This window comes from Cucurbita pepo, chromosome 16 (genome assembly GCF_057944985.1).
Source record: "Cucurbita pepo subsp. pepo isolate OVF chromosome 16, ASM5794498v1, whole genome shotgun sequence".
NCBI classification, from domain to species: domain Eukaryota; kingdom Viridiplantae; phylum Streptophyta; class Magnoliopsida; order Cucurbitales; family Cucurbitaceae; genus Cucurbita; species Cucurbita pepo.
This window is the reverse complement of record NC_141813.1, coordinates 11,343,490-11,361,344: the sequence shown is the minus strand read 5'-3', so window position 1 is coordinate 11,361,344 and position 17,855 is coordinate 11,343,490. Positions and strand designations below refer to the sequence as shown.

The following is a 17,855-nucleotide window of genomic DNA, read 5'->3' as shown; positions in this document are numbered from 1 at the left end:
ATAAAAATAATAATATAGAATAGAAGAAATTTGCGACCAATTGTTTTAATGATAAAAATAATAATGTAGGGTAGAGGAAATTTGCGACGTAATTACGACGAATACTAAGGTACGAAAATTTAGTGTAAGATTAGGTAACTTTTTTAGAAAATGTATTACACTTTTTTTTTTTTTTTTGTCTGGTTGGTTTGCTTTAATATGTTCATAAGATTTTGTATGATTTTTGTATAATTAATTATTGATATGAAAACAACATATTATTTAAATTTATATAAACCCTTCAAGAAACCAAAGAATGAGCAACATCTGAGTCTTTCCCAAATGGCCAATCCTCTGTATCAAAAAGTGGCCGTCAAAAGAAGAGTCCACAGAGCATTGGATATTACCATCTTCTCCCTCCTGGTTTTGCTCCTTACCTATCGTCTCTTCTTCCTCCACACCCATGGCTTCTCTTGCCTCCAAGCCACTGCCTTCCTCTCCGAGTCCTGGTTCACTTTCACCTGGCTCCTCCTCGTCGCCACCCGTTGGAACTTCTTCAACTACAAGACCTACCCCGACCGCCTCCTCAAAAGGTAACTCTATTGAAAATTGTTAGAAAGGAGTCGTGCATGTTGAATGATGAAAGTCACACGTCCGCTAATTTAGGGAATAATCATGAGTTTATAATCAAATAATAGTCTCTCTATTGATAAGAGGTATTCTGAAAATCTAAAGTAAACCCATGAGAACTTATGCATGTTAAGTGGTGCTCGTCTAACCGTGCAATTGCTAATGTAGAGAATAATCATGAATTTATAAGTAAGGAATAATATCATGTAATTGTGAGGGTCGTGATGAAAAAATGAATACAGAGTGGAGGAGCTTCCTCCGATAGACATATTTGTGACAACGGCGGATGCAGCGCTAGAGCCACCGATAATCACCGTCAACACGGTGCTATCTTTGTTGGCAGTTGATTATCCCGCCGACAAATTGACTTGTTACGTCTCCGATGACGGCGGTTCCCCGGTCATCTTCTACGCCCTCTCTGAAGCTTTGAATTTCGCGAAGATTTGGGTTCCTTTTTGCAAGAAGTACCATGTTCAAGTTAGAGCTCCATTTCGATACTTTTATAATAACAAAGACGATTATTTAGTCGCCGGAGACTCGCCGGAGTTCCGCCATGAATGGACGAAAATGAAGGTACCAAACTTTCGTCTAAGATTACGTTTTTTTGTTAATAATTTTTGGTCATTATTATTTGTTTGTTTATATGAGAAGGACGAATACGAGAAGCTCGGTCAGAGAATTGAGAAAGCTGCCCTGCGTGACCTGACCGGAGACCTGCCCCACTTTTCCAATATAACATCCAATAACCACCCTCCAATTATTAAGGTACCCCTTCATAAATCATAATTTTTTATTCCTAATTAATTAATTTTATCTCTAATTTTGTTAAATTTTAGAAAATATTTAATATTTTTATTGCACGTTTAACAATAAGTATATGTCAAATATGGATGAATAATGTTATAACGGTTTAATAACGGCAGGTGATATGGGAGAACAAAGAGGCAGGTATTGATGGATTGCCTCATTTAATTTACGTGTCGAGAGAAAAGAAACCCGAACATCAACATCATTATAAGGCTGGAGCTATGAACGTTTTGGTATTTTTTCCCCCGCTTTTTAACTATATTGTATTATATTAAATATTTATGTGACAAATATTATTTTTATCTTATGATCGTGTTATTTGTATTTAATGTGCAGACAAGGGTATCTGGATTGATGACGAATGCTCCTTATATATTAAACGTGGATTGTGATATGTTTGTGAATAATCCCAAAATTCTGTTACATGGAATGTGTCTTCTTCGAGACGCAATAATTGACCAAGAGTATGCTTTTGTTCAATTTCCTCAAAACTTCTACGATGGACTTAAGGACGATCCGTATGGAAACCAATTTCATGTTTTGATGGAGGTAGATTATTATGTGCATTTTTTAAAAAGCAATGTCATAATTAATTAATTATTTATTTATGTATGTATTTATTTATTTTGTAGTTTATTATGGGTGGAACGAACGGACTTCAGGGACCGTGTTACATGGGGACGGGATGTATTCATCGACGAAAAATTTTATATGGTCAACCTCCCGATGGTAGGTAGTATGAGAATTTGAACTTCGATTTTTTAAATTAAATTTAATTTAATTTAATTTATAGGTGGAAGTAATTTTGAGGTTGAGTTTGACAAGAAGTTTGGAAAATCAGAGAAATTGAAGATCTCGGCCGTTGATGCTTTGAGAAGGACTGCACATAATCTAAGCCGTCCATTATTGTCGGACTCCCATTCCATAGAAGTGTTAAAAGAAGTTGCTAGTTGTGATTATGAATACCATTCTTCTTGGGGTGCACAAGTATGCTTCCAAACAATCTCTATCATCTTCTACTCTTTCGGTTTTTTGGTTCCTAATTACTAACAGGTTTGAATTTGTGTGAGATCTTATATCAGTTGGAGAGGAAACGGAGTAGTTTTTGTAAGGGTGTGAAAGTCTCTCGCTGGTTAATGCGTTTTAAAATCGTGAGGCTCACGACGATATGTAACGGGCCAAAGCGGACAATATTTATTAGGTGTGGGCTTGAACCGTTACAAATGGTATCAGAGCTAGACATCGAATGATGTGCCAGCGAGGGCGTTGGCTCTCAAAGGGGGTGGATTGTGAGGTCTCACCTCCATTGGAGAGGGGAACGAAGCATTTCTTATAATGATGTGAAAATCTTTCCCTAATAGACACGTTATAAAACCGTGAGGTTGATGACAATAATAACGGGCCAAATTGGACAAAGTTTGCTAGTGGTGGGCTTGAGTTGTTATAAATGGTATTAGAGCTAGACACTGGACCCTGTGTGTAATGTCCCACATTGGTTGGGGAGGAGAACAAAATACCCTTTATAAATGTGTGGTTGGGTGTGGAAACCTTCCTATAGTAGATACTTTTTAAAGCCTTGAGGGGAAGCCCGAAGGGAAATTTCTGGGCGGTTACAAATGATATTAGAGCCAGACAGACATCGGATGATGTGCCAGCCTTCTCGCTGTTCCCCGAAGGGATAGACACGAGACGGTGTGCCAGTAAGGACGCTGGGTCCAAAGGGGTGGATTTGGTGGGGCCCCACATCGATGGGAGAAAGGAACGAGTGCCAGCGAGAATGCTGGGCCCCGAAAGGGGGTGGATTGTGATGTCCCGTTGGGGAGGAGAACAAAACACCCTTTATAAGGGTGTGGAAACCTTCCCCTAGTAGACATGTTTCCTCCCCTCGAGGGGAAGTCCGAAAGGGAAAGCTCAGAGGACAATATCTGCTAGCGGTGGATCTAGGCCGTTACACTGTGCCAAGGCTCTCCCTAATAGACGCGTTTTAAAACTCGTAGGTGGGTTGGCAGTATGGAAGTGCAGTAGAGGACTTGTTAACTGGACTGAGAATACACCAAAAGGGATGGAAATCGGCTCTTGTTGTACCAAAGCCAAAGGCCTTTTTAGGGTGTGCCCCATCAGGAGGGCCAACCTCTTTAACACAGCAAAAGAGATGGGTTACAGGCCAACTTGAAGTTCTGTTCAGCACAAAAAGCCCCATTTTTGCTCTTATCTTTGGCAACCTCCAACTTAGGCAGTGCATGTTCTATCTTTGGCTCTCACTTTGGGGCATACGCTCCGTTCCCGAGCTTCTCTATACTCTTCTTCCCGCATATTGTCTCATCTCTGACTCTCGTTTCTTACCCAATGTAAGTTCGCTCAAATTTTTATGTTTGGTGATTTATGATAAGGTTTTTTTCTTCTTCATATTAAACCCAAACTCAATGTAGGTACGAGAACCAGCTGCATGCATCCCCCTTTTACTCTTTGTGGTCTACAACGTGCAACAACTACTACAATACATGGAGGTTGGGCAATCGATTAGGGCTTGGTGGAACAACCAAAAGATGGGAAGAGTAAACACAATGTGCTCGTACTTATTTGGAGTTATAGGCATAGTGTTTAAGCTTTTAGGTTTATCAGAAACAACATTTGAGGTAACAAAGAAGGGATCGTCTACTTCGAACGATGAAGATGAAGTAAAAGAAGATTCGGGTCGATTCACATTCAATGAGTCGTCGTTGTTCATACCAGCCACCACAATTATGATGATACAACTAATGGCGCTTTCAATTGGTTTGTCGAGATCAATGGAGGCAGGAAGCCATGTTATTACCGAATTACCTATAGGGGAGATGATATGCAGTGCGTGGTTGATTTTGTGCTTTTGGCCATTCTTGAAGGGAATGTTTGCAAAGGGAAGATTTGGAATTCCATGGCCAACCTTGTGCAAGTCTAGTGCTTTAACACTCTTGTTTGTGTTCTTCGCGTTAACAAATAACGAACAAGTGAGAGTTTAATTATTGGTTATTTACCATCGTTGTTTTATTTGAATTTTATAATTTTGATGTCCAAGCGTTTATTGATACTAATTAGTAGGCTCGTATATTAATTATAATAATTGATTTATGATAAGTTTATATAAGCTCTTTGAAATTAAATTTTAAAAAAATTTAACTAATAATGTTAAAAAAAATTAATATTCTCTTAGAAAATTTTCTAGAGTTTATTGTGTATTTAATGAGAAAGCTCATAATGTTACCATTTCAAAATTTTAAGTTTCAACCATAAATTCTCAAATAATTAAAAAAAAATTAATTATTATATCAAAATGTCAACAAATTTCCTCTATAATTATCTAATAAAAAAAAAAAAAAAAAAGATTTCGTATTTATCAAGCCCCCACCTTGAACCCCAAGAAAACGAATGGTCAATGCAAGTCAAATTTGCCAACTTTGAAAAGACTATCATATAATATATTATTATTAAATGCTTTTATTTTAAAGAATAATTTTATAAATAATATTGTTTAAATAATAAAATTATTTTAAAATATAAGAATTTAATTAATCTATTGTTGGTGTACTGACATGATATATTAAATACATTTTAATAAAAAATATTAGATGCCGTTTAATAGTTTAAAAATAAATAAAATAAGTGTAATAATAAAGTAGTTTATTTTTTTTTAAAGATTTGTTTTGTGTCTCCCCTTTTTTAATACACTATATAAACCAAACCAATTGCCATGGAAAGAGAAGCAGAGTACTCTTTCGTTCACAATGGTTGAACCCAACGCTCTGCCTCTGTACGAAAAAGCTGGAGTTCATAGACCAGTACAGAGAGTATTGGATGTTACCATCTTCTTCCTCCTGATTTCACTGCTCGCCTATCGCCTCCTCTTCCTCCATCGCCATGGATTCACTTGGCTTCATGTACTTGCTTTCCTCTGCGAGTGTTGGTTCACTTTCACTTGGGCTCTCCTTGTCAATGTCACATGGAATCCGGTTGATTACAAAACGTATCCAGAACGCCTCCTCAAACGGTAATTTATATTCTGATTCTCCGGATTTTGATTTTTGTAATTTTGTATTGGACCATTTCTTAGAAGTTCTGTTTGTCTGTTTGTGCTTAATGATTGGAAATACAGAGTCGAGGATCTTCCTCCGGTGGATGTATTTGTTACGACGGCGGATTCGGTGCTTGAGCCACCGATTATCACCGTTAACACGGTGCTGTCTTTGTTAGCCGTCGATTATGCGGCCAATAAACTGGCTATCTATGTTTCTGACGACGGTTGTTCTCCACTCACTTTCTATTCCCTCACGGAAGCCCTCAAGTTTGCTAAAACTTGGGTTCCTTTTTGTAAGAAGTATAAGCTTCAAGTTAGGGCTCCGTTTAGGTATTTTTCTAATGATTTAAGCAATGATGGAACAGAGGAATTCCAGTGCGAGTGGAGGAGAGTTAAGGTAATAAGAACTTGAATGATATGCTTTAGAAAACATTGGGGATTTCGAGAGAGATTTTGACATCGTTTCTGTCTTTACTGTTTGTATGATAAGGATGAGTACGAGAAGCTACGCCGAACCATCGAGGAACCAGCCAAAAATTTTGCTTCTCGCGAGCTTACGGGCGATTTGGCAGATTTCTCTAACACAAACTCAAAAGATCACCCCTCTATAATCAAGGTACAACTTCTTAATTATAAATTATCCCATCCAACAATTGTTAACCCTATGTTCTTCTTTTTTAGCTAATGTTCAATTAGGCGGCTGAACAAATTAAACAATTGTTGACAGATAGTGAACATTTGAACGTATCTCATTTGCAGGTAATTTGGGAGAACAAGGAAGGGCTCTGGGATGGATTGCCTCATTTGATTTATGTCTCGAGAGAGAAGAAACCCCAACATCCACATCATTTCAAAGCTGGTGCTATGAATGCTTTGGTAATTTTCAAATCATTCCTTATCTTCAATTCTCCATACATTCCTTTCTTAATGAGACTTGCAATGTATGTTTGATTTGCAGGCCAGAATTTCTGGATTGATGACGAATGCGCCTTATATGTTGAATGTAGATTGTGATATGTTTGTGAACAATCCTGCTGTTCTTTTACAAGGAATGTGTCTCTTTCTAGACCCAATTATTGATAAAGAGTATGCATTTGTTCAATTTCCCCAATGCTTTTACAATGGACTCAAGGATGATCCCTTTGGGAACCAATGGATTGTCATGATGGAGGTGACTTATTAACTTGCAATCTTTTGTACTTCATATTGTAGTATTCGTTGCCTGATGTTAACTATGTGTATTTTGTTTTGGCAGTTCACTTTTCGTGGAGCGGCGGGGATTCAAGGGCCTGGTTATATGGGAACAGGATGTATCCATAGACGAAAAGTCATGTATGGACAATCCCCAGATGGTACAAATATTAGCGGTAATTACTACAGTCCACGATGCTTCTACTCAACATACTTGATTCATTTCATGTTTGATTACATAATTTATTTCCGTTCATTTTTCAGGGAAGCATTGTGACGATGAACTGCATAAAACATTTGGAAATTCGAAAGATTTCGTGAACTCAGCCGCTCATGCTCTGAGAAGCCTTACTGATTATCCACGCGGCCTATCCAATTCTATCAAAACAGTAAACGAAGTTGCTACCTCTGATTATGAACGCGCTTCTTGTTGGGGTACCAAGGTTTGCTACTTCAATTCATATACCTTTTTTGTCCCTTAATTCACGACTTGGGTTGTAGTTTTATCATAAAAAAGAACTAGATTTAACTGTTTCTGTGTGGATTGCCCAAATTATGTGCCGAAAACTGTGTATCAGATAGACTTCGGATATTGAATGTTAGCTCTAGTTTATGTGAGCTTGACCATAGATATTCTACATTATAACAACTCTCAAGTCTAAATGCAAATTTGAAGTTAATTGTGTCATATCTACCTTGTTTGCTTCAATAATTGTTGATGGGTTCTTAGGTGGGTTGGCTATATGGATCGTTATTGGAGGATATGTTGACTGGGTCTGAGATCCATAAGAAAGGCTGGAAATCTGCCTACCTTACACCAACTCCACCAGCCTTCCTAGGATGCGCGCCCTCAGGCGGTCCAATTCCATTAAACCATCAGAAGAGAGCAATGACAGGACTACTTGAAATTTTATTCAGCAAAAGATGCCCCATGTTCAGTGCTCTCTTTGGTAAGCTCCAATTCAGGCAACGTATGTTCTCTGTGTGGATATGTCTTTGGGGCATTCGTTCTATTCCAGAGATTTGTTATGCTACTCTGCCAGCATTCTGTTTGATTGCCAACTCCCATTTCTTGCCCAAGGCAAGTATAGAATTCAACCTCTAAATCCCAAAACTTATTTTTATTTTGTAAAATCTTGTTAGTTTTTTTGAAGAAACTGAACATAAAGGACATTGAATTTCTGAATGCAGGTACAAGAACCAGTAGCATGCATCCCTATTCTTCTCTTTGTGTTTTACAATCTACAGCAGCTGTTACAGTATTTGGAAACAGGCCAATCAGCAAGAGCCTGGTGGAATAACGAGAGAATGGCGAGGATAAACACAATCTGTGCTTCCTCGCTTGGGGCAGTGGCAGTCGTCCTCAAGCTATTAGGACTGTCAGAGACTGTGTTTGAAGTAACAAAAAAGGAATCGTCTTCCTCGAGTGATGACACAGACAGTTGTAGCGATGGGGACTTGGGTTGTTTCACATTCGATGAGTCCCCAGTGTTTGTACCTGGAACCACCATTTTGATTATTCAACTGGCAGCGCTTTCAGTCGCTTTATTAAGGATAAGGCAGCCCGTTGTGCAAGAGTTTGGGGTGGGGGAGGTGATATGCTGTGTGTGGTTGATTTTGTGCTTCTGGTCGTTCTTGAAGGGGATGTTTGCGAAGGGCAAATATGGGCTTCCATGGCCCACCTTGCGCACGTCCAGTGCTTTGGCATTCTTGTTTGTGTCCTGTATTATGTCTACAAATTGAGACTAATAAATGTTGGTCTGTTTAATTACTTGTAATCAAGGTAGAAACATTATGGATAATTTTGAAATTATGTTCCTATCACTACTATTACTACAAAATGTACGGAGGCCGAAGTGTTATGGTGAGAATCTGCATCGGTTGTAGAGGAGAACGAGGATGGAAACCTCTTCCTAGCAAGCATACTTTAACACTGTGAGATTGACCGTGATACGTAACTGACCAAAATAGACAATATTTGCTAACAGTGGACTAGAGTTTTTACAATTATTAAACTAAGTCACTCTCAGCTAAGGACCCAGATGATTTTGTTGTTCTTATGTCATTCTTAAGCTAATTAAGTCCGATTGAACATGGACAAGCATCCATTGAACCCATAGCACCATTTATATGGTAATATGTCAATTCATCGAGTGAAATTTTTGTCTCACACGTAAAATACTATTGATCATTTTATTTCAAATTTGTTCTATCAAGTAATAATTTAGTTTCTCGCAAATTTAATTTTTATATTTTTAATTTGATAATAATTTATGGTGTGAATAATATTATTGAGATTTAATAAAATCAAATGTATTCCTAAACTATTAAAAGTAAAATATTACCTAATAAAATTAAAATATAACTTGGATTGATTTATAACTAAATCCCCAAACTTTTCACCATTGGATCATTTTTCAATATAATTTCAAAAAAAATAATAATAATAATAATAATAATTCTGATAGTCTAATTTTTGGGGTCCATACCTTTTGACCTCCAAGAAAATTAATTATTAAAGCATGCAGCACCCAGAAATTGAATCTAATTATTATTATTATTATTATTATTATTATTATTATTATTATTATTATTATTATTATTATTATTATTATTATTATTATTATTATTATTATTATTATTTTAATTCTTTATTTGGTGGGATCACTTCAAATTGAAGCACAAAGTACTCTCAATCTTCTATCATATGATGAGGGGTTGTAAGTTTTTATTTTATTTCTCTACAAAAACACCTCTCAAATGAATTTTATTAAATATTTATAAATATATATTTATATCTGAAATTCATTAGAATTATACGATTTAATTGATATAATTATTAGCTTGATTAATTTTTTCTTCGACTAAATTTATAATTAACAATTGTTTAATCTAATTATACTATGCTGGATTACAAATTTTGCCATCCAAATAATAATAATAATAATAATAATAATAATAATAAAAAAAAAAAAAAAAAAAAAAAAGAAAACTCTTGAAGGCAAAACTTAACACTTCTCTTGGAGAGCAAGGGATTAAAAAAATCATATCATGATCCTCCTTCATCCACAAGACAAGGAAAGTTTCAGTCAGATTCAACGTATTTGACTTTGCCATCTGTCTTGGGAGTCTTACGTGTCAGATCTTGATTGGATTAAAAAAAATACATCTTTTCTTAGTCTATTATCCTTATTTTATTTTACTCCATATTCTTCAAAATACTAATAGCTGTCAATTTTTAGTTTGTTTAACATGAGTATTGTTGAGGATTTTTTTGCTCGGGTTTTAAGGCAGTTTCGAAAAGTTAATTTTCCTTTAAAATCCGAAAACAATATTAGGACTTGAAGTTCGAAGAAAAAGAGCTTAAACGCTAATTTCTGTCTCTAATATTCGAAAACAATATTAGGGCTCGAATTTCGCAGGAAAAGAGCTTATAACACTACATATGTAAACTTAAAACCGGAACTGTAATCTAAAAATTGAAAAGCACAAACATTGTTCCCAAAAGGCCTCCTACAAAGATAGTATTCTTTTATTATAAACCCATGATGATTTCCTAAATTAGCAGATGTGAGACGTTCATCGTCCAACATGGATTAATTTAGTGGACTGGATCATACTAGCACTAATGCAATGGATCAGAACTCTGTAATATTGTTGTTGATGATTATTGGGATTGAGTTCCACATTGGTCAATTTAGTGGAAGATCATGATTAATTTAGTGGACTGTATCATACCAACACTAATGCATCGATCCCATCAGAACTCCGCAGTATTGTTGAGGATTATTGGGATTGTGTCCCACATTGGTTAATTTAGTGGAAGATCATGAGTTTATAAGTAAGAAATACTGTCTCCATTAATAAGTTATGAGAGCCTATGTTTAAAGTGGACAATATCATAGTCGTGTTCACCTAACAAAATTTCAAAAAAGAAAATTGTTTTTTTAAAAATAATTATTCCATTATATATAGACCAGAATATTATAATCCCACAAGAATTCAGAGCGGAACAGATTGAAATGGCGGAATCCAACGGTCTTCCTCTGTACCAAAAAGTGGGAGTAGAAAGGCCTCTGAAACGATTTCTGGATGTCGTCATCTTCTTCCTCCACGTTTCACTCCTCTGTTATCGCCTGCTCTTATTCCGCCGCCATGGATTCAGCTCCCTCTTCGCCATTGCCTTTCTCTGCGAGCTTTGGTTCACTTTCTATTGGGCTCTCATTACCAATCTCAATTGGAGCCCTATCCATTACATAACCTATCCCCAACGCCTTCTCCCACGGTATCCCAAAATCCATTCCCTTTCCTCTCCAATGCTTACATTCTTTTTTACTTATTTTTTTAGTTTTTTTTTTTCTTTCGAAATACAGAGTATCTGAGGTTCCTCCGGTGGACGTATTCGTTACAACGGCGGATCCGGAGCTGGAGCCGCCGATAATTCTGATAAACACGGTGCTGTCGGTGTTAGCAGTGGAATATCCGGCCAATAAATTGGCTTGTTACGTCTCCGACGACGGCTGTTCATCACTCACGTTTTATTCCCTCTCTGAAGCTCTTAAATTTGCCCAAATTTGGGTGCCGTTTTGTAAGAAATATAAGGTCCAAATCAGGGCTCCGTTTAGGTATTTCTCTGGTGATTTAGCCTCTCATGGATCAACGGAGTTTCAGTATGAGTGGAGGAGGATGAAGGTAACCAATTTTTTGGAAGATAATTCTTTGATTTAATTGCTTATTTAATGGAAAAAAAAGAAGAAGAAACAGAGGATGGTTTTTTGAGGTGGTCTTGTTTTTGTCATGTTTGTGTAATTAAGGATGAGTACGAAGAGCTCCGCCGGAGGATTGAGGATGCCGCCGCCACCGCCGCCGCCACCAAAAACTCTGCATTTAGTAACCTTATCCGCGAGTTCCCGGATTTCGCTAACTCAAAGCCAAATAATCACCCTCCTATAGTCAAGGTAATGTTCGAGATTTGCCCACTCGAGAAGTCTATCGATATGACTATGTTACTCGATATGACTATGTTAAAAGCATGACTCTGATACTATTTATTAAGGACAAGCAATGACCTTTTGTAATGATATGATATTGTACACTTTAAATATAAACTCTCGTGATTTTACTTGTAGTTTTCGATGTATGGTTTAACATGAAGTAACATCAAAGAGTAGTGACATGCTCGTATACTCGAATGTATATACTTTCGTGAAAGGCATTCAAATTTATAATTTCTGGGTCGATAGTATGTATCTTAATCGGTTGAGTTATAATATTGTTTTGTAGGTCATATGGGAGAATAAGGAAGGGCTTTTGGATGGATTACCTCATTTGATTTATGTATCGAGAGAGAAGAAACCCCAAATTCCGCACCATTACAAAGCTGGAGCTATGAATGTTTTGGTAGTAATTTTCAAATTCCTTACTTATTCTAAATTCTTCTTTGGATTCTATAATCTGAAATAAAGGTGTTTTTTTTTGTGTAGACAAGAGTGTCTGGATTAATGACCAATGCGCCGTACATGTTGAATCTAGACTGTGACATGTTTGTCAATAATCCCGAGGTTGTTTTACAAGCAATGTGCCTCTTACTCGACCCTAAGATCAATAAAGAGTTTGCATTTGTTCAATTTCCTCAATGCTTTTACAATGGACTCAAAGATGATCCAGCTGGGAACCAAGCCATTGTCGTGATGCAGGTGATTTATTATTATTATTATTATTATTCATTAAAAAAAAACTTTTAAAAATTAATAATTATCTTTTAGTCTCTAAACTTTCATAAAATAATAGATTTAGTTCCTTCGATTCTTAATGTTTATGATTTTAAAATAAACTTGATTTCTAATTAATCAATTTATATGGGTAAGAAAATTCACTGAATCTTAATATTATTTTGAACGATAGTTGCTAAATCGTTATGAATTGTAAATTACTATAATTCAGAGACTAAATTGTAACTCGTGTTTTTCAACGGCTTGTTTCTCTTCCATTTTGGCAGCTCACGTTTCCCGGGATGGCAGGAGTTCAAGGGTCTTTCTATATAGGAACAGGATGTATTCATAGACGAAAAGTCATATATGGTCAATCACCAGATGAAGCTAATATTAATGGTAATCTCAACTTCATTCCAATCTGGAAAAAGAACGTTTTGAAGAATTGCAATCTTGTTAGCTTGGGATCAAAATTCTAAAGATTTGATATCTTTTGTGTTTACACAGTTCATTTCTAATCATTTTGCAGAGAAATATGATGAAGTGGAGTTGTATAAAACATTTGGAAATTCAAAAGATTTCGTAACCTCAGCCGCTCGTACCTTAAGAAGCTTTGCACATGATCCGAATTGCCTATCCAACTCAATCGAAGCAACAAATGAAGTTGCTACTGCTGATTATGAACACAATTCTTGTTGGGGTTCTAAGGTTTGTGTTCAAATAATACCTCTTTTTATTGCTTACAGTCTAATCCCGTCGTTAGTAGATATTGTCTTTTTTGGGTGGCTCAAGCCTACCATAAACAAATATTGACTTTCCTTTTCGGATTCATATTTTTAAAATGTGTCTACTAGGGAGAGCTTTCCACACTGACGTGTAATCTTGCAATCCACCTCCTTTGGGGCCCAGTATATTTGTTTACACTCATTCTTCTCTCGAATCAACGTGGGATGTGGGATCTCACAATCCACCCCACTTCGGGACCCAACGTCCTCGCTGACACACCGCTCAGTGTCCACTCCTTTCGGGACTCAGCGTCCTTGCTGGCACATCATCCAGTGTCTGGGTTTGATATCATTTCCCTTTTGGGCTTTCCCTCTCCGATCAATGTGTGGTCTCATACAAATATAACCTGATAAGATTGTCATTGATAGAACTCGATCATAACTACCTTGTTTACTTCACTGATTTCTGATGGATCACCATCAATATAGAACTAGTTCAGTCGATTAAGATGTTATATTCTCAATCACTAACGTTTGCAATTTTAATTCTGAGTCCTACTTGTTGAACACAAAATTGTAGGTGGGTTGGCAATATGGATCCGTAGTGGAGGACATGTTGACTGGGATGGGGATCCATAAAAAGGGATGGAAATCTGCATACATTGCACCAACTCCACCAGCATTCCTAGGATGTGCACCCATGGGCGGCCCAGTTCCATTAGGCCATATGAAGAGAGTAATGACAGGACTACTTGAAACTTTAATCAGCAAAGAGTCCCCCATTGTCACTGCTCTCTGTGATAAACTCCAATTTAGACAACGTTTGATCTATCTGTGGGGGTATCTGATCAGCATTCGTGCTATTCCAGATATATGTTACGCTACTCTACCAGCATTTTGTCTAATTTCCAACTCCCATTTCTTGCCCAAGGTAAGTTTATAGAATACAATCCCTACATCACCTAAATAATCAGAGATATTCTGGTTTTATACAAGAATTGTTAAGCACTATGGATTTCTCAATGCAGGTACAAGAACCAGTACTGTTCATACCTCTCCTTCTTTTCGTCATTAACAATCTACGGCAGCTGTTAGACTTCTTCGAAACGGGCCAATCTGTAAGAGCCTGGTGGAATGGCCAGACAATGGAGAGGATACTTGTAATGAGTTCTTCCTTGCCTGGAATGGTGGCTGTACTTCTGAAGATTTTAGGACTATCAGAGACTGTGTTCGAAATAACGAAAAAGGAGTCATCATCTCCTAGTGATGACAAAGAGAGTAGCGACCGAGATTTGGGTCGGTTCACGTTTGATGAGTCCCCAATATTTGTGCCAGTCACAACCATTTTGATGATTCAGTTGGCAGCACTTTTGATCAGCTTCTTGGGAAAACAGACAAGCGTTCAAGAGTTTGGGGTGGCGGAGGTGATGTCCTGTGTGTGGTTGGTTTTGTGCTTCTGGTCGTTCTTGAAAGGGATGTTTGCAAAGGGAAGCTATGGGCTCCCATGGCCAACCTTACTCAAATCCAGTGCTTTGACATTCTTGTTTGTGTACTTCTGTCAAGTGAAATAAATAAAATTTGGTCAGTTACTAAATTTTGTATTCAATCAAGGATAATTTTATGCTTTCGATCACCTTGGTGCAGGGGTTGTCCACTTGTGTCACAGCTACAGCTTCAGTCACTGAATAATATTGTCATCTGGGAATCTTCTGCATTTTTGTTGAATGGTGTGTGTATATATATATATATATCTACTCATCAATATGTTAGTAATGTCTGCAATGGATATCAACGACATATGGCCATTTTGTAAAATCAAAGAATGCATTCCGTAATAACTAAACTAACACTAAGCTACAACATATTTAGAAAGGATGGAAAGAAAAATACAGGAAAAGCTCAGTGGCAACGTGCTTCTTAAGAAGAACTAAAGAGGCATCACTTTGGGGGGATTGAAAGATTGCTTTCGAGCATAAAAGATAGTTTGTGCATCTTTGCGACCGTCACGTGTACGTTATCTGAACCTGAACTAGTACCTGATGCAGCCTGACACTTCGTAGCTTCCAAATTTTCTCCAGTTTCTCCATTCTCTTCACTCATCCTGCAACATGAAAAATGTAAAGGCTAGGGAACAAGTTATCTTGTAGTTTCCATAAAGCATTGTTAGGAATCACGACTCTCCACAATGGAATGATATTGTCCACTTTGAGCATAGCTTTGCTTTGGACTTCCCCAAAAGGCCTCATACCAATGGAGATGTATTCCTTACTTATAAACTCATGATCATCCTCTAAATTAGTCAACATGGGACTCCCTCTCAACAATCTTCAACAAGCATAAGATTAAAGGAAGGTTGAAGGGAGTAATGCATTTGCATGAAGAACAAAGTGATGACTGATGAAGAGTCTGAAAGTAAAACAGCCTTGAAAACCAATCAAATTTGGTGAGCATGGAGGAAAAATGAAAACAGGGAACCTCCTAGCCATGGATTTCAACTGCAATATGTTTACAAGCTAATAGGTTGCTTTACAAAAATAATTGGCTAGCTTGTACACACCTTCTTACATCAAAGGCGGCGTCTGGCCTCGTTGCTTTTTCTTGGGATATACCATTTGGATTGAGGAATGCTCCTGCAAATGAATATGGCTGAGAAGAGTTCCTAAAATCACTATCCTTTGAGGTGGTTGTGCTGAAGGAATCTACTTCAGTCTCATCCACCTTTGGCACAACGCCATTCACAATACCTTTCCTAAAATTATCAGAAGGGCCTTGCGTATCTTCCATTTCTCCACTTCTGGACTTGTTTTTGAGTCCAAAACCTGATTTAGAACTATCACGAGAAGTTGCAGGACCAGCAGTCTGAAAACTTGCCTCCCAACCAGAAAAGGAATCATCATGTTTAGTGATCCTCGTAGTCATCTCAGAAGATGGAACGTTTCCAAACAAACTAAGACCTACATTATCCTTAATAGTTTTGCTCTCAGAGCCATCTATTTGTGTATTCGGTAGTGGTAGCTCATCAGATGCTTTTGAAGTGGAGTCATTTTTTCCCTCAGAAAAGTAGCAGTCCAGTTCAACTCCAGCCAAATTCAAGGTACTTTTACTTGGAGCTGAGGTATCGTCTGAGAGCCCCATCTTTTCAGTTTCAGGCCATCTGATCTCTAAATCCAAAATATCTGTAAGGGGAAACTGCTCTGGTGATTTTCCGCGGTTTGATTTCTTCAAATCGATTGGTCCTACCATTTCCTGCCAAAATTTTGAAACAAATTTCAAAGAATCTGCCCGAAGGAACCCCAGGCATTCAACAACATCAATCAATTATCTAATACTTTAGGGTTATCTCAACATCCACAAAGAGCGTGAATCCGATGTGCACAATTTCGAAAAAGTATCCATTTCAGATATGTTCTTGAATTCGCAGACATGCTCCTTGAATACCACACCAATGAACATTCGAATTAAGATAGTAAGTCCATGCCAGAACAGTTCGAAATTCTAAAAGATTTTCTCTGAAACGAGAACAAAAATTTCCATCAATCCTTTAGACTATAAGAACCAATGCTGTATTCTAGAATCAGCAACAAAATTTTCGAAACAATCAGCCTAAGTGAAACGAGCAAGAACTGATGTTTAACATTTCCCTATTCCTACATGAATCTTAGCAAATATACAAGGGAAAAGAAATAGAAAAACCTACCGATCCATCCAAGTCAAAGGACTCGAGCAGCCAACGACAAGCAATGGTATTCTTGAAATTAATGGGGTCAGGAGGGACCTCCGTGCTCTGTTCCCGACCGCAGAAAACGCAAATAAATGACTTCAAATCCCTAAGAAACCTTCCTCGGCAGTGTTTGCAGCGAAGACAAGGTGGCGAAGGATCGAGTTCTGCAATTGTTTCATGAAGCGATGGTAGATTTGGAAGCGAAGGGTCGTGAGGGTCGTAGGAGGAGATTCTGGCGCCATTTCGAAGTGAGATCTGAAGTTGTTCGATCAGATCGTGTGGGATTTCATACGCCATTGATTGGATTTAAAGGCGTTCGCAGTGTCTCCAGGTGGTGTGAGCTACAGAGTTCTCTCCTTCTGCGTGGATTTCGAAAATGAAGAAGATGGATACCTGGTTTTCTCGCTTCACAGACACAGAATGTCCAAAACGCTGCGTTCCATTGAAGGAAGAACTCCCAATAAGAGGTAACTACTTCCCACTTTATGGGAGTTTTAATGTCGACTGTTCAACACCAACACCGTTAAATTATAATTTTATTCTTGAATATAAATTTTTTAAAATTTTGTCGTAAATTTAAATTTATAATTTAATTTAGAAATTTTGGTCAATAAAAATAATTATCATTAAAAAAAGTTCTTGAAGAATTCATCCCAAAAATATATATTACACTTCAGTTCTAATTTTATGTTTAATTACATTTTTATTTCTTAAAATTATTTATAATTTAGTATTCTTTTTAGTCCTTCCCATTTAAATTTATGATAATAATTTCTTAATTTTGATAAATGAGAGTTAGTAATTTACAAAAATATCTAATCTTTATCTATTTATTAATTTACATTACAAAAACATAAATTTATAATAATATTTTTTACGATATAATGTTATTAGCATGAAAAATATGTCATCGACTAAAAGATAAAATATTTAAATTTTAGGAGATTGAATGTCGAGGATAGATTTTTCCTAATTCATTTAATATTTAGTGATGGTAAAGATTTAGTGAAAAGTAAACGTCTCATCGCAATAAAAAATGA

At 36.9% G+C, this 17,855-nt stretch overlaps 4 protein-coding genes across 6 annotated transcripts; 3 read left to right on the top strand and 1 right to left on the bottom strand.

The window, feature by feature from the left end:
- The first annotated feature begins 295 nt into the window (after positions 1 to 295).
- LOC111777043 (cellulose synthase-like protein H1) lies at positions 296 to 4,490 on the top strand. 2 transcript variants are annotated; one of them, XM_023656485.2, is made up of 9 exons: positions 296 to 572; positions 852 to 1,182; positions 1,261 to 1,374; positions 1,533 to 1,649; positions 1,753 to 1,965; positions 2,049 to 2,145; positions 2,210 to 2,403; positions 3,414 to 3,764; positions 3,846 to 4,490. In XM_023656485.2, the coding sequence occupies exons 1-9, from the start codon at positions 322 to 324 to the stop codon at positions 4,413 to 4,415; spliced, it is 2,238 nt and encodes a 745-aa protein (XP_023512253.2). In that variant the 5' UTR covers positions 296 to 321; the 3' UTR covers positions 4,416 to 4,490. The 2 variants fall into 2 exon arrangements, with proteins under 2 accessions (XP_023512253.2, XP_086974480.1); XM_087118354.1 differs by having other exon boundaries at positions 312 to 572; positions 953 to 1,182.
- A 655-nt stretch (positions 4,491 to 5,145) lies between these two features.
- On the top strand, positions 5,146 to 8,485 carry LOC111777239 (cellulose synthase-like protein H1). Its single transcript, XM_023656747.2, has 9 exons — positions 5,146 to 5,440; positions 5,546 to 5,864; positions 5,958 to 6,083; positions 6,227 to 6,343; positions 6,426 to 6,638; positions 6,723 to 6,834; positions 6,923 to 7,101; positions 7,389 to 7,739; positions 7,850 to 8,485. The coding sequence occupies exons 1-9, from the start codon at positions 5,178 to 5,180 to the stop codon at positions 8,399 to 8,401; spliced, it is 2,232 nt and encodes a 743-aa protein (XP_023512515.2). The 5' UTR covers positions 5,146 to 5,177; the 3' UTR covers positions 8,402 to 8,485.
- A 2,177-nt stretch (positions 8,486 to 10,662) lies between these two features.
- Positions 10,663 to 14,819, top strand: LOC111777237 (cellulose synthase-like protein H1). Its single transcript, XM_023656743.2, has 9 exons — positions 10,663 to 10,943; positions 11,032 to 11,350; positions 11,473 to 11,616; positions 11,942 to 12,058; positions 12,142 to 12,354; positions 12,657 to 12,768; positions 12,899 to 13,077; positions 13,675 to 14,025; positions 14,123 to 14,819. Exons 1-9 carry the CDS (start codon positions 10,681 to 10,683, stop codon positions 14,663 to 14,665), a joined length of 2,241 nt encoding a protein of 746 aa, XP_023512511.2. The 5' UTR covers positions 10,663 to 10,680; the 3' UTR covers positions 14,666 to 14,819.
- An 80-nt stretch (positions 14,820 to 14,899) lies between these two features.
- LOC111777238 (uncharacterized) lies at positions 14,900 to 17,280 on the bottom strand. 2 transcript variants are annotated; one of them, XM_023656745.2, is made up of 4 exons: positions 16,792 to 17,280; positions 15,839 to 16,340; positions 15,652 to 15,724; positions 14,900 to 15,195 (listed from the first exon to the last, which is right to left on the bottom strand). In XM_023656745.2, the coding sequence occupies exons 1-4, from the start codon at positions 17,110 to 17,112 to the stop codon at positions 15,033 to 15,035; spliced, it is 1,059 nt and encodes a 352-aa protein (XP_023512513.2). In that variant the 5' UTR covers positions 17,113 to 17,280; the 3' UTR covers positions 14,900 to 15,032. The 2 variants fall into 2 exon arrangements, with proteins under 2 accessions (XP_023512513.2, XP_023512512.2); XM_023656744.2 differs by having other exon boundaries at positions 15,652 to 16,340; positions 16,792 to 17,279.
- Between the last annotated feature and the right edge of the window lie 575 nt (positions 17,281 to 17,855).

Excerpts from the sequence above, each read along its gene's own strand:
- LOC111777043 (XM_023656485.2), top strand. The coding sequence starts at position 322 with ATGGCCAATCCTCTGTATCAAAAAGTGGCCGTCAAAAGAAGAGTCCAC. Across the intron at positions 1,650-1,752 it reads CTGGAGCTATGAACGTTTTG|ACAAGGGTATCTGGATTGAT; the intron begins GTATTTTTTCCC and ends TTTAATGTGCAG. Across the intron at positions 2,146-2,209 it reads ATATGGTCAACCTCCCGATG|GTGGAAGTAATTTTGAGGTT; the intron begins GTAGGTAGTATG and ends TTTAATTTATAG.
- LOC111777239 (XM_023656747.2), top strand. The coding sequence starts at position 5,178 with ATGGTTGAACCCAACGCTCTGCCTCTGTACGAAAAAGCTGGAGTTCAT. Across the intron at positions 5,441-5,545 it reads CCAGAACGCCTCCTCAAACG|AGTCGAGGATCTTCCTCCGG; the intron begins GTAATTTATATT and ends TTGGAAATACAG. Across the intron at positions 7,102-7,388 it reads CTTCTTGTTGGGGTACCAAG|GTGGGTTGGCTATATGGATC; the intron begins GTTTGCTACTTC and ends ATGGGTTCTTAG.
- LOC111777237 (XM_023656743.2), top strand. The coding sequence starts at position 10,681 with ATGGCGGAATCCAACGGTCTTCCTCTGTACCAAAAAGTGGGAGTAGAA. Across the intron at positions 12,769-12,898 it reads AGATGAAGCTAATATTAATG|AGAAATATGATGAAGTGGAG; the intron begins GTAATCTCAACT and ends ATCATTTTGCAG. Across the intron at positions 14,026-14,122 it reads ACTCCCATTTCTTGCCCAAG|GTACAAGAACCAGTACTGTT; the intron begins GTAAGTTTATAG and ends TTCTCAATGCAG.
- LOC111777238 (XM_023656744.2), bottom strand. The coding sequence starts at position 17,112 with ATGGCGTATGAAATCCCACACGATCTGATCGAACAACTTCAGATCTCA. Across the intron at positions 16,341-16,791 it reads CCTTTGACTTGGATGGATCG|GAAATGGTAGGACCAATCGA; the intron begins GTAGGTTTTTCT and ends AAATTTTGGCAG. Across the intron at positions 15,196-15,651 it reads GCCGCCTTTGATGTAAGAAG|GATGAGTGAAGAGAATGGAG; the intron begins GTGTGTACAAGC and ends TTCATGTTGCAG.